A 14,663-nucleotide genomic window follows, 5' to 3' on the forward strand; every position below is an offset into this window, starting at 1 on the left:
ACTTGGGAGGCTGAGGCAAGAGACTCAATTGAGCCCAGGAGTTGGAGGTTGCTGTGAGGTGTGGAGTTGTGACACCATGGCACTCTACCCAGGGTGACAGCTTGAGGCTCTGGCTCAAAAAAAAAGAGCGGTCTACATATTAAATCCATTTTTCTACCTCTTATTAGGAGAGGAAAAAAAGAAAAACCAACTTCATATTTTCCTTACTATAAATACAAACGAAATTTCTCACCCAGAACTTTATAAATATGTGTGACTTTTATCCAAATTTGAGGGGTGGGGAGGAAGGGAGGAAAAGAAAGAACGGAAGAGAGCAAGAATTTTTTTTTTCTCAGCCAAACCTTCATAAATAAAAACTGGATGTCAAAAGAAAAGACCCTGTGTTGCTTTGAGCCCAAGAGTTTGAGGTTGCTGTGAGCTAGGACACTCCAGCACTCTACTGACCGCAACAAAGTGAGACACTGTCTCAGAAAAAAAAAAAAAAAGAAAGAAAGAAAAGGCCATATGCTTTCAAGTTTTCACGTGGAAAGAAAGGTTTCTCTCTCCACACAGTACAATGGCCACACTGTATTGAAACACCTGAATGCTCCACTTAAGCCATTTCTCCAGCAGGCAAAGCAAGGCGCCTTCCCAAACAGCTCAGAGCAGAACGGAGGGACACAGTCTGCTCACTCTGCATCCGCGTTGTCTCAAGTCACCAAATAAAATGGACTCCCCCATAGAGTAGCCATTTATTTCCTTCTGACGTATGCTAAGGAATCTGGGAACCAACAGGAGTAGTGTGCCACCTTGTGAGCAGGAGAAGGGGTGCAACTTCCTGAATGACAGCCAACCCACAGCAAAAGCCACAGGGGAACGCCAAGACTAACTAGGGCCCCAGACTCCAGGGCACCGCAATCAGTGCACTTGGAAATCTGGGATGCAAAGGTACTTCTGTACCCTGGCCCAGGGCCAGCCTAGGCCACATCAAGGAATGACTGAAATGAGTCTTTACCCGACACATTTCAGTGTTGCTCGAAAAGTCATGACGTTGGAGTCAGTGAACCTGTTTCTGCCACTAACTAGGGAGCAAACTTGGGCAAGTCATTAATTCCTATGGGCCACTTTCCCAAATGAGAAAGGATGGTCAGGGGATTTGCAGAGGTCCGCCCAGTTCTAACCACTATGCTGGCATCGCTCCTCTAACAGAACATATAAAACCATCCACAAGTGGCCCTTAGCCTACTGTTTCTTGTCTAATACCATGTTTTATTCATTCATCCTTTGGAGAAACAATTTGCTACATGTTCCCCCACTCTGTCTTCATGTCCACACTATCCCAACCTAAAAAGTACTGGCTGGGACCGGGTGCGGTGGCTCACACCTGTAATCCTCACACTCCGGGAAGCCAAGGTGGGTAGATTGCCTGAGCTCATTGATTCAAGACCAGCCTGAGCAAGAATTAGACCCCTATCTCCAAAAAAAAATAGCTGATTGTCAGTGGAGGGTGCCTATGGTTTCAGCTACTTGGGAGGCTGAGGCAAGAGAAATGCTTGAGCCCAAGAGTTTGAGGATGCTGTATGCCACTCTACCGAGAGCAACAAAGCAAAGCTTTGTCTCAAGAAAAAAAAAGAAAAACCTCCTGACTGTTCCCCTAACACAGCAGGCTTTTTTGAACCTTTTTGTCTTTGCTCCTGCTGTTCGCTTGGATAGGAATGCCTTCCCACACCTTCCTCCAGAACAATTCATATTCATCTCAGTGCAAAAGCTATCTCCTTTCTGAAATATCCCAGGAAACTATGCTCCTGAGTTTTCCCAACATTTCATGCCTTGATCATAGTTTTTAGCACAAAGCCTTGAAATTGCATGCATACTTGTCTAATAAGATAATATCTTGATACACTCAGAAGTATACTTTTTTCTTCTTGAAATTTCCTTCATCTCTATACTTCCTCCACTAAGAAAGAAGGCTCTTTATATGGACTTCCCTCAACATAGGGCTATTACTGACAAACTAAACACAGAAAAGAAGTTCCATTGTACAGATTTGAGCATCAAAATAAACTTGTGAGATTCATAGCAAATTTGTGAAGCTGATGGCCATAGAAGATAGATTTTTTTTTTAGGTTTCAAGAGCCTGAACATTTTAAGTTCAAAAGTCAATATTTGGCCAGGCACGGTGGTTCATTCCTATAATCCTAGCACTCTCAGAGGCCAAAATAGGAGGATTGCTTAAGGCCAGGAGTTCGACACCAGCCTGAGCAAGAGCAAGATCCCATCTCTATGAAAAAAAGGAAAAATTAGCCAGGTGTGGTAGTGCATGCCTGTAGTCCCAGCTTCAGGTGGCTGAGGCAAGAGGATCACCTGAGCCCAGAGTTTGAGGTTGCTATGAGCTATGTGTATGATCACACCACCGCACTCTAGTGAAGGCAACACAGGGAGACCCTGTGTCAAAAAAAAAGAAAAGTTGATAATTATACCTTAAGCAAAAGATTCTATAGCAAAGAGATGAAGAGTCCCTCTCTCCCATTTCTACACCCAGTTACAGATTGGACAAGAAAGTAAGAAATGGGGGCCGGTCACCCGTTCCCTGCTCATCCTCAAGCCGCACTCAGGTGGCAGTGAGAATTTGCACCCCGCTTCCTCTCGGGAACCTGGAAGGCAGTGGTAATGCTGACAGATTCCAACTGGGGTACAGCAGGAGTACAGGAAAAAATGCAGCATCTGTATCTGGCCGTGAGGTGCACCTGCGGATGTCTGCGAGTCCCCGGGTGGCATGGAAGCCGGACCCGGGAAGCTTGTGTGCCTTCAGTAAGCATAAGAGGTGGGCTTAAGACAGCCAGTGACCCACAAAGGGCCCAGCAATCAGAACGAGGCAGATGTACCATGGCCTCGTGACCGGGAGCTGGGTGGACGGCTGCTCCCCGCCACCTTCCATATGCATCTCTGACTTTTCTTTGTATCCCCAGTGACCAGCACAGTGGCCAGTAAATGTTTGCTTTGTGAAATGCTGTAGCCAGGATGAAAGCAGCAAGATGTTACCAGGGAACCAGCTTCTGTCTATACCGTTCTCCTCAACTCTTTATGTAACCAATCTCCAAGCACCGTTAATAACAAAACAACTCCAAGACCAGTGCTCTAATGGGAAAACATGAAAAGCGAATATTAGGTATCTAGAGTTTCAAAGTCTCTAGGACTACCATGTCTGCGAGTACCAGCTGAGACTAGAAACCAACACCAAAGTATTTTTCAGTTATTCATAGTTTATTATATTAGTATTAGATATATTAATTTTTCTCCTATCATTTTACACATAATCTATTATGAAATCCAATACATACATACACACATTGTGATTATATTTTCTGCATTTCTGTCACATGAAAGAGACCCACTTTGCGGGCAGAGCCCACCGGGAATGGCAGTGGGCCAGGGTGATAGCATGGCTTGGAGGCGGTCATCACATAACACAGAGAGTGGGCCAAGGGCTCCTTCATTCTCCTCCATCCATTTTCAGGGCATTGGGACACTGGAACATCTCGGACTATCTAATGATTTTGAGGCACCTCAGAAAGTTAAGAGTATATCTAATACAGAGCTTTGAGGATTCCGTGCCAGTGTGGTAGAGAGTCCTGTGAAGTGGTGGGAGCTGGGATTGGACAGGACTTGCTGCAGAGTGCTGGGAAAGAAGTGGTGCTTCTCCAGCTGAGCTGATGAGCTGCTCTCAGGGCCCCACCTGGTAGACCCTGGGGGTGACGCAGGTGCAGCCGACCGTCACCAGCACCTTCTCCATCTGGAAGTAAACGTTGCAGCCCTCGGTCTTCCTCCGGAGGACCAGTGTCTCTCGCTGGATGGGAACGGAGTTCATGGACATGTCTTCCTTCCCCTCAGCATTCACACAGCCCAGGTACCTACACTTGGCCTGATAAATTACGAAGGGGTAGCGGTTGGGGTCCCTGTCGGCACTGCAGGGGGATCAAGCCAAAGCACAATGGTCAGGCAAAGGAAAGAACCAAGGATGAGCCCTCCCCGCCAGCGCTGGTCCCTCCCCTGCGGGGCACAGGAGGCTCCAGAGCTAGATGGCCTGGATCCGTACACCAGCCAGCTAATTAGCCCCTAAGCCTCCATTTCCTCAACTAGACTCTGAAGATTTCCATAGACGGTTTATTAATGTGATGACTGAGAACACTGAGCGATACAAAGGCATATGAAACACCCCACTGTGCGATGTTAGCATTCAACTCATGTTCCATCTTTTAGTTTCTCTATATTTGCGCTGTTATGACTGCGATTATTATTTATCCTTTGCCTGGAGACCGAACATCACTGGCAAGTCTCCCAACACACAGTCTACAAAGCTTGCTGCTGGGAAAGTAAAGGCCAAGCTCCCAAGATCAGGGCGTCTAGTGACTTCTCTCGGTTCCTCTCTCAATAGGCCCCTCTGCCTGGCCAGCGAGGTCAATGCAGCCAGCTTGCCCCTGTGCCCTCCCACTCACGTGGGGAGCTAGGCAGCAACCCCAGAAGCTCTTCTGATTGTCCCTGGAATCTGTTGTTACATTTGGAGAGTGTTTTGGTGGGGGTAGGGAGTACTTGGTGTTCTAGAACCTGTATCTTTTTTTTTTTTTTTTTTTTGCAGTTTTTGGCCAGGGCTGGGTCTGAACCCACTACCTCCAGGATATGGGGCCAGTGCCCTACTCCTTTGAGCCACAGGCACTGCCCTAGAACCTGTATCTTAAGACAAATTATAAGACTATACCCTGAGGTTCCCCACCTGACATCCCACTTCCCAAACTGGCCTTCACACCCCTCCCTCACTCTCACTGCCCAGGAGGCAGTGCCTAATGCGAGTGGGCTTCCCTGACCTGACATTCCAGTTTCCCTGGGTCCTCATGCACAGATTATACGAGGGCTGCTTTAAAGAATCCTCTCTTCCAACACAGAAAACCATTGTAAATTACAGCCTAGGACTGCGTGAAGTTGAAAAAGGCACAGAGTCGATGAGAATGTGGAAGTAAAATATCAGGACTACCCAACCACACATGCAGACCCTTCCCAAAGTGGGGAGAACACTATAAGCGCCCCGGTAAAATGGGATCACTCTTGTGAAGCGTGAATGTGAGGGCTTTCCTCTGTTATGTTTGGTATATATTCTAAAGTTTCTACTGCATGATTAGAATAGATTAACTGTTTTTTAAATTTCAAAATATTAAGGGTGTACAAAAGTTTTTGTTAACATGGATCCACTCCATGAAGCTAAAGTCAGCGCTGGGCACGGTGGCTCACACCTATAATCCTAGCACTCTGGGAGGCCAAGGCAGGTAAATTGCTTGAGCTCAGGAGTTCAAGACCAGCCCAGGCAAGAGCAAGAACCTGTCTCTACTAAAAATTGAAAGATTAGCTGGGTGAGGTGGCATATGCCTGTATTCCAAATTACTCGGGAGGCTGAGGCAAGAGGTTCACTTGAGCCCAGGAGTTTGAGGTTGCTGTGAGCTATGATGTCATGGCACCCTACCCAGGGCAACTGAGTGACACTTTGCCTCAAAAAAAAATTTTTTTTAAATGCTGAAATCAATGCTTTCAGTGAAATCAACATAGTTTTCAAAATCATGTAAAACTCAGTCTTGTTTGCACTTACGTGTAATCCCAGGGGGAGAAGGAGCGGTTCTGGATGTTCTGTGACTTGCTGACAGTAGGGCTTCCAGCTATCAAGCGAATGTCCAGCTTCACAAAGTCGCTATTATCTGAAGGAGCACAGCTTTTAAGGCTTAGCAAGGCATTGTGCCATTCTGTGAAGTTTGTCTCAGCCACCACCTCCTTCAGAAAGGCAAGCCCCAGCATCGACAGCAGCAGGGCCGAGGCCTGGAGAGGAGAGGGTGAGGCAGTTGGTTAGAGACGCCAGCGTCCTATCTGACAAGAGAGACTACACGCTGGAGGTGAACTCACGTTCCTTGGCCTTTCGTAGGATCAGAGTTTCTCCCACATCTCAGTTCCCCACCTGGAAATGGGAACCCTTAAGCCTGAAGACATCAGGGGCCAAACTGGGAACTAAACTCATGAGCCCGATGATTAAGCCCTCCACAGTCTTTAAACCGCAAGACAGAAAGACAACAGCATCCAGGAGTGAGTTCAAAGCTTATCCTGGCTTCCTTGCTGAGCTTCTGATTTCTCTTCTTTCCAACTGGATAACAGAACTTACTTCATAAAAATATTAACAAGATCAAATGGAATGTTCTATGTAAAGCACCGATAAATCTATCTTTAAAAAAAAGGCTTAATAAATGATAGCTTTCATTTTTATCTCCAACCTCATATGCCATGAATCCTCCACAAAAATCCTTTCTCCCATCTCTTCCTCCATCAAAAATACACCCGCCCCTCCTCTGTCTGTCAAAATCCTACCCTTCCATCAAGTCCCACTTCAGATGTGGTCTAATCTAGAGACTGCCCCTAACGTGGTTCAACCAGAGGTATGTTTATTATCTTTAAATCAGAAAGCTTTTACCATCTAGCACTGAAGCAGCATTTTTAAGTTGCCTGGAAACACAGTTTTGTGTTCATGTCAGATTTACACTCATTAGATTTTAAGTTCCTGCAGGAGAACTTGCTTATGGGTGTCCCATAAATACTTTCTGAATGAATGAAAAAAATGATAGTTAAACAATATAGTTAAGCTCAATGCATTAGGAAAAACCTTATGCAAAACCAACTACAGCTAAGTTCCAACTATCCATGATAATTGAAGGAGACAGGGGCACTAACAACGCTCGACAACAGGGAATACAGGAATTATTTCTCTTAAGCTCTGAAACGTACATTTATTATGTACTTAGATTGAAATAGCAATTTATCTGGTATTAACAGGAATGCACAAAAAATGAAAGTGCTCTATGAAGACATCACGGAAGAAGAGCTAAAATTCTTGCCAGCTTCCCTCTGTCATGACCACGCTTTGCTCGCCCCACCATGACCACTGTCCCTTACTGGAGATGGACAAGACCCATCACTGACTCTCAACACAGAACCAGGGCTAAAGCAATACAAAGGCATATGAAACACCCCACTGTGCGATGTTAGCATTCAACTCATGTTCCATCTTTTAGTTTCTCTATATTTGCGCTGTTATGACTGCGATTATTATTTATCCTATGTCTGGAGACTGAACATCACTGGCAAGTGTCCCAACACACAGTCTACAAAGCTTGCTGCTGGGAAAGTAAAGGCCAAGCTCCCAAGATCAGGGCGTCTAGTGACTTCTCTCGGGTTCTCTCTCAATTGGTCCCTCTGCCTGGCCAGCAAGGTCAATGCAGCCAGCTTGCCCCTGTGCCCTGCCATTCTAAGTTGCTTCCATTCTCTGGGCTTACACCCTTCATCCCTTAGGATAGGGAAGGTGATTAGATGCGCTGGCTTAAAAGGCCCTCCCCTTTACACTTTGTAGATGCTGGAGGCAAGAAATGATAAGAGTAAATAAAAAGGTCATGATATCAACTTGCTCTACTGAGGTAACTGATACTAATAAGAAATTGAAAGCAAGGTTGACCCAGATAAGCCGGTATTATCTGGGTCATTATGTGAAGGATGATTTACCTTCACATAATCAAAAGGCATCAACTAAGATGTCCCACAATCATTCATTCATTCAACTAATAGTTCTTATCTCTATAGGGTGGTGGCTCAGGGCATGAGCTCCAGAGTCAGAATTCTAAAGTCTGTAACTCAGTTCCTGGACTCTTAGAAGATGGGACTCAATTTCCTCCAAAGGAGAATGCATAAATGAGATTATATATATATATATATGTATATGTATATATATATATAGTTAGCAACATTACCAGCACATACTAATTATCAATGCCAGTGGCTATTGTTAAGTCAACAGTTTGCTAATAAAACACAGTGGACAAGATAGCAAGATAGTGTGGAATTCACCTTCACATACCTCTGTCTTTAAAAAGTGCTTTTCTTTCTTTCTTTCTTTTCTTTTCTTTTCTTTTCTTTTCTTTTCTTTTCTTTTCTTTTCTTTCTTTCTTTAATACAATCTCACATCGTTACCCAGGCTATAGTGCCATAGCCTCAACCTAGCTCATAGCAACCTCAAACTCCTTGGTTCAAGCCATCCTCCTGCCTCGGCCTCCTGAGTAACTGGGATTAGACACCCACCACAATACCCAGCTAGTTTTTCTATTTTTAGTAGAGACAGGGTCTCATTCTTGCTCAAGCTGGTCTCAAACTCCTGAGGTAAAATGATCCTCCTGCATCTGCCTCCCAAAGTGCTAGGATTATAGGTGTGAGCCACTGTGCCCAGCCTGTTTTTTTAAATGACAATTTAGATAAGAGGGTCCTTAGATAGCTTCCCAAGTCTATGTATCACATCTTTAGGTTTCTTAAGTAAATTCCTCCTTAGTGTTTTCTTTCCTCATCTGTATCATATTCACTGATCAGTTCTAATTTTCATTATCAAAGCGTTAAAGTAACTATTCCCTGGGGTTATATGATTTAGCAATAATTACCCTGCTTCTAACTAGTCATTATTATATTTGCTTACATATGTTTAGAGTATCTTAGAAACACTTTCACATCTCTTTACAATACATACTGGCTTTTCACAGCCACAGTTGCGAGGTAGACAAAGCTGGTATTAATTATCCCATTTAGACAGGTGAAGGAGTTATGTCTGAGAGGCAATAAATAACTTCAGTGGGTTCACCAGCCTCTTAATGCCAGTGGTCAATGCTATTGCCATTGAATGTCATTATTATAACTATCAACATTAATCTTAGCTTTATGTCATTAGAAGACCCAAGCATTTTAAGCAATGTGACAACTGTATCATAATTATGTAAGTATTGTAGGTCACATGGCCCTTCATCAGGAAATCAGATGATCACTGCAAATCATGCCAACTTGCTCCACAAAGCTTTGATCTGAAATTGTAGGTTTTAGTGGTAATGCAATACAGAGCAGGGGCTCTGATTAGAGTGTCAGGGAAGTTCAGAGCATTTTATAGACTTCACTGCTTCTATGCCTTCTGTAAAGGAGGTTAATAGATACTGTGCTCATTCTGTAGAGTAGGAAACAGACAAAGAAAGCAACAGCTAAAGGTGTGTGCTAACAAACAGGACACCAAACTTCCCAGCCCAGCTCTGCACCTCCCTCTAATGGAGCCCACCTGAGCACTCCAAACACCCACCCCCTGTACTTAACAATTTGTGCCCTCCCCCATGCAGAATGAACTCCAGAGCCCGGCAGCTTCCAGGTTCATGAGAATTTGACTGCACTACTTAGTGAGAATTTCCTAAGTGCCTTAACTTTTAATCCTATGCCAATGCCCTTATACTGTCATGTTTCTTGCCAACAACATAACAGATTTCTTCAAAGAAACAAGAAATAGAAATAGCTTTGCAGCACAAAGCCACTCAACAGACTTCTTTGGATTCAATGGCTAAATTCAAAAACCTCTGAACCCTTCAAAGAGCATACAGAAAACTTAGAATTCTTGCACTTACATCATCCGGGGATGTCAAATAAATCATTTAACTTAATTGGGCTTTTGTTCATCTGTATAATGGGAAAAGTAATCCCCATCTCCTTCAGTGGTGAGTGCAAAGAGAGCTTCTGGGGTATTAATATTAATATGAATAGTTAATACCTACAGAATGCTTTCTCTATCACTATCAGCTATTGTATATTAGAATGGCCAAAGTAACCAAAAACGAGGCATGCATAGATCTGACAATGTATAGTATAAATACATTTATTCTCAATCATATCATTTAATCCCCAAAATGTCATGGGGTAGATGTCATTGTTATTCCAACTGAATAATTGAAGAAAACAAGGCACAAAGAAGATTAAGGAGATTTACCCTAAATCCCACATTTGGCAAGGAGTGGGCCAGATCTGACTCCAAAGCCTATGGTCCTAAATAATAGACTTTGCTGCATTTCTTGTAATCTCTAAAATAACATATAAATATAAAATCAAAGCGTTATCACTGCCAGATGTCATGAGCCTTTTATGACATCCAAATGCTTAAGGTTGCATGGCTTGTAAAAGTAGGAAAAAAGAGGAATACTCTAAGCTAATAATATGCTACATGATTTCCTAAGCCCTAATTTGTTTATGTCTCTATATTAAATTCTTCCCAGACTTTATCTGAGTAATGCCAGGCAAAATTCCAAACCTTTGGTGAGGATAGGGGTGAAGATTTTCATCACATTAATATCCCTCTTTCCTCCAAAAGGAACTAGATGGTACAATAGAATAAATAAGTAGCAATAAGAGACATGGGAACCCTCTCTAGGAGCTGTCCAAAGTCAACATTGGATGGTTGGTTTGTTTGTGAGAGTCTCACTCTGTTGCCCAAGCTAGAGGGTTACGGCCTCAGCCTAGCTCACAGCAAACTCAAAGTCCTGGGCTCAAGTGATCTTCCTGCCTCAGTCTCCCAAATAGCTGGGACTACTGGCACCTACCACAACACCTGGCTAATTTTTTTCATTTTTAGTACAAATGATGTCTCACTCTTGCTTAAGCTGATCTTGAACTCCTAAACTCGAGGGATCTTCCCGCCTTGGACTCCCAAAGTGCTAGGATTATAGGCATGAGCCACGATGACCACCCAATACTGGGTGGTTTCACTTCTTCCATCCAAGGGATTCCTAGTCTCAGGGGAATCACTAAATCTCTTGGGACCCCAGAGGTAAAATATACATATACATATCTCCTAAAAGATTGGCTAAGTTCCCAACATTAAATATTAGTTTTGGGTGATTGGAACAGGATGCACACCTCTCACTAGTCACAAAAATGAATTCATTATGGATAAAAGACTTAAATCTAAGGCAAGAAACTATAAGAATTCTAGAAGACAATGTTGGAAAAACTCTTAGAGAGATTGGCCTTGGGAAAGATTTTATGAAGGGAACCTCAAAAGCAATCACAGCAACAACAAAAATAAACAAGTGGGACCTGACCAAATAAAAAGTTTCTTCCCAGCTGGGCTTGGTGGCTCACGCCTATAATCTTAGCACACAGGGAGGCTAAGGCAGGTGGATTTCCCTGAGTGCACAGGTTCAAGACCAGCCTGAGCATGAGTGACACCCCCATCTCTAAAAACAGCCAGGCCTTGTGGCTGATGCCTGTAGTCCCAGCTACTTGGGAGGCTGAGGCAAGAGAATCACTTGAGCCCAAGTGTTGGAGATTGCTGTGAGCTATGATGTCACAGCACTCTACTGAGGGTGAAAAGTGAGACTCTGTCTCAAAAAAGAACAAAAAACAAAAAAAACCTGTCTTCCCAGTCAAGGACACAATTAAGACTAAATAGACAGCCCAAGGAATGGGGGAAAATATTTGCAAGCTATTTTTGCAGCCCTGATAAAGGGCTGATAACCAGAACCTACAAAGAACTCAAGCAAATGAGCAAGAAAAAAAATCAAATAACTCCATTAAAAAGTAGGCAAAAGATATAAACAGACTTTGCAAAGGAAGATAGTCTAATGGCCAATAAACTCATGAAAAAATGCTCAATGTCACTAATCATTAGGAAAATGCAAATCAAAGTCACAATGAGATATTACCGAACTCTAGTGAGAATGGCTTTATCCAAAATCCTATCTTCCTTACCATAGATTAAGAAAGGAACACACTGTTGGTGAGACTGCAAACTAGTATGACCTCTATGGACGATTGTATAGAGATACTTCAAAGAACTTAAAGTAGATCCACCATTTGATCCAATAATCCCCCTTTTGGGTATATACCCAAAGGAAAGAAGATCATTTTATAAAAAGGAAACCTGCACTCAAATAGTTATAGCAGCACAGTTCACAGTCACAAAGGCATGGAAACAACCCAAGTGGCCACCAATATGTGAACAGACTAATAAATAAAATGTGGTATATGCATACTCAATACTACTCAGCCATCTACAAAAAATAGTAATCTAGTATCTTTGTGACAAGCTGGGTAGAAATGGAAAACATTCTTCTAAGTGAAACATTATAAGAATGGAGAAATAGGCCACGTGCAGTGGCTCATGCCTGTAATTCCAGCACACTGGTAAGTCAAGGCAGGTGGATTGCCTGAGCTTATGGGTTCGAGACCAGCCTGAGCTAGAGCAAGACCCCCATCTCTAAAAATAGCCGGCCATTGTGGCAGGTGCCTGTAGTCCCAGGTACTCAGGAGGCTGAGAGAAGAGAATCACTTGAGCCCAAGAGTTAAAGGTTGCTGTGAGCTATGATGTGATGGCACTCTCCCAAGGGCAAAAAAGTAAGATTCTATCTAAAAAACAAAACAAAACAAAAAAAAGAAAGAAAGAAAAGAATGGAGAAACAAACACATATACTCAATACCAAACAGGAACTAATTGGTCAGCACTTACGTGCACACATAGAAGTAAATCTCAGGGAAACTCAAGCTGGGGGGAGGAGGAGGGACCCGGTAAACTCACGCCTATCAGGTACAGTCCACACTACCTGGACAAAGGGCACACTTATAACCCTGACTCTACCTGTGCAAAAACAAAGTATGCAGACAAAACATGTGTATCCCCTAATGTTCGGAAATTTTTTTAAAATGCTGGTCATACCAGCATTATTGTACACAGCTATGATTTAATAAAATAAAATAAAATAAAAATGCTGGTCACCTTATAAAAACAAACTCTTAGCAAAAATTGCAGAGTTTTTGTTCTTCTTTCCTGGGATTTTGATATTAATATTTTTATTCTATTTAGCCAAAGGGCACCATAGATAGAGGAAAGTACATAAAGCAATCTCATCTAAAGGGCAAAGATGGATAGATTGATAGATGATGATAGATAGATACAGATATAGGTCTGAGTAACAATCAAGATATAAAATATTCCTATACTCTTACAACCTTTTCAACTATTCTTCATCTATTATCATTGTTTAGTTTTCCCTATTCTTGAGCTTCATACAGACGGAATCACAGAAGAAATATGTCTTTCTTCTTGACTGCTTTCTGTCAATATGGTATAACATTTATGGGCCTCAACCATGTTTCTGAATGTGCCAGAGTTGGTAATTCTTTTATTGTTCCAGTAAACAAATAAACATTTGTTTATCCATTTAAAAAAGGTTGGGGGGGGGCCTTCGGCCAGCCAAACTCTATGAAGGGTGACCCCAGGAGAGCCCATGCCAGTTGTCTGTGACACCAAGGACTACACACACGAAAGCATCACATGAGGGGCTGTGTTTTGCAGCCCTTTATGACTTTTCTAGTTATCTTTTTTTTTTCTTTTTATCTGCTAGGAAGGAGTCCAAACTAAAGTCATCTCACTTTTTTAAAGAAGCAATTGGTAAAAGACCCTAAGTGAGCCTAATGCCTTAGAAATCTGCTCTTCCCAAATCCAAGACATGACTGTCCTTAAACCAGAATTATGACTACTCACCAGAGTCTTGTCACGCAGGATCCTCACTGTCATTTTGCTGCTGTTGCTGGCTTTGTGCAGGAAGCTCTTTCTGTGCGTCTTCCTCTATATGCCTGTGTTCTATCAATGCGGGTACCTGTCGGTTTTATAGCAATCACTGCTCCTGTTTCGACTGACCTGTATTTAAGTTGTGGTTGACACAGAGTTACTGACGAATGCAGAGTGGGTTTTCCATTCCACTTCCTGAAGGGGAATCAAGGGGAGGTCCCAAAAAAGGGATGACAGGAAAAGGACCCATTCTTCCTTTCCTTCTACCCCACTTCCACCCCCATTGCCCACAAATCATGGTAAAATTCTTAATTTACTACAAAGATGAACCAGGTTACAGAGTTTTGTCATCTTTCAGGTCCTTTCACAATTGCCAGCAGCCTTGTCATGCACCGTATGTTCTACTTTCTAATCATACAATATGAACCGTGATTTAATATTAATTTAACACTTATTAAATGCTTTCTCTATCATAATCTGTCATCTATGAGAATGATTAAATAAATCATCTTTGGGGAAGCGAGAGAACTCTCTAGCTCTATTTTCTGGATGGGAAAACAAAACCAGAGAAATAAATTATTTCACTGAGAGATTCTGAAATTATATCCCCAAGTAGTTTTGTTGTCACCTTAAACTATTAACCCCATAGTTAGACTCCTACTAGTGCTTGATAAACAATCATTATTTATTGTATTGAAGAAACAAATGGTTTTTCCTCTGCTCTCAAGCCACAACAATCAGTACAATAATTTTTGTGAATAAATACATGGGGATTTCTCCCCATCACCAAGCAAGCAAGCCATCGATTCTACAGTGAACACAGATGGGCATCTTCTAATCCAATTCAATTCTGCCACTGTCTCCCCGGAGAGAGCATCAGACCCCACAGGTAGAGGGCTCCATCCCACAACACTGTCTCATTTCAGATACCAGTCACAAGTCTGGAACTTCTCACCAACTGGCTTCAAATTGGGGTTCCTATTACTCCCTGGTTAGGCTTGATTAATTTTCTAGAGTGTCTCACAAAGCTCAGGGTACCATTTATGCCTATTGGGCCAGACTAAAGGATGTTGGTTTTTTTTGTTTATTTGTTTGTTTGTTTGTTTGTTTGTTTTTTGAGACAGAGCCTCAAGCTGTCCCCCTGGGTGAAGTGCCATGGCATTACAGCTCACAGCAACCTCCAACTCCTGGGCTCAAGCGAGTCTCCTGCCTCCGCCTCCCAAGTAGCTGGGACCACAGGCGCCTG

The 14,663-nt window shown here is 42.8% G+C and overlaps 1 protein-coding gene across 1 annotated transcript in view; it reads right to left on the reverse strand.

Moving 5' to 3' along the window:
• Positions 1–3,703: 3,703 nt before the first annotated feature.
• The window catches only part of IL17F (interleukin 17F), a 28,664-nt gene continuing 17,704 nt past the window's right edge, over positions 3,704–14,663 (reverse strand). Inside the window, exons 2-3 of the mRNA XM_012805042.1 lie at positions 5,615–5,838; positions 3,704–3,944 (exon numbers count right to left, since the gene is read on the reverse strand). Of these exons, the coding sequence (XP_012660496.1) occupies positions 3,704–3,944; positions 5,615–5,838 (465 nt within the window). The remainder of the gene's footprint in view (positions 3,945–5,614; positions 5,839–14,663) is intronic.

Source organism: Otolemur garnettii, unplaced genomic scaffold (assembly GCF_000181295.1).
Source record: "Otolemur garnettii isolate 467f Iridium unplaced genomic scaffold, OtoGar3 scaffold00035, whole genome shotgun sequence".
Classification (NCBI taxonomy): Eukaryota; Metazoa; Chordata; class Mammalia; order Primates; family Galagidae; genus Otolemur; species Otolemur garnettii.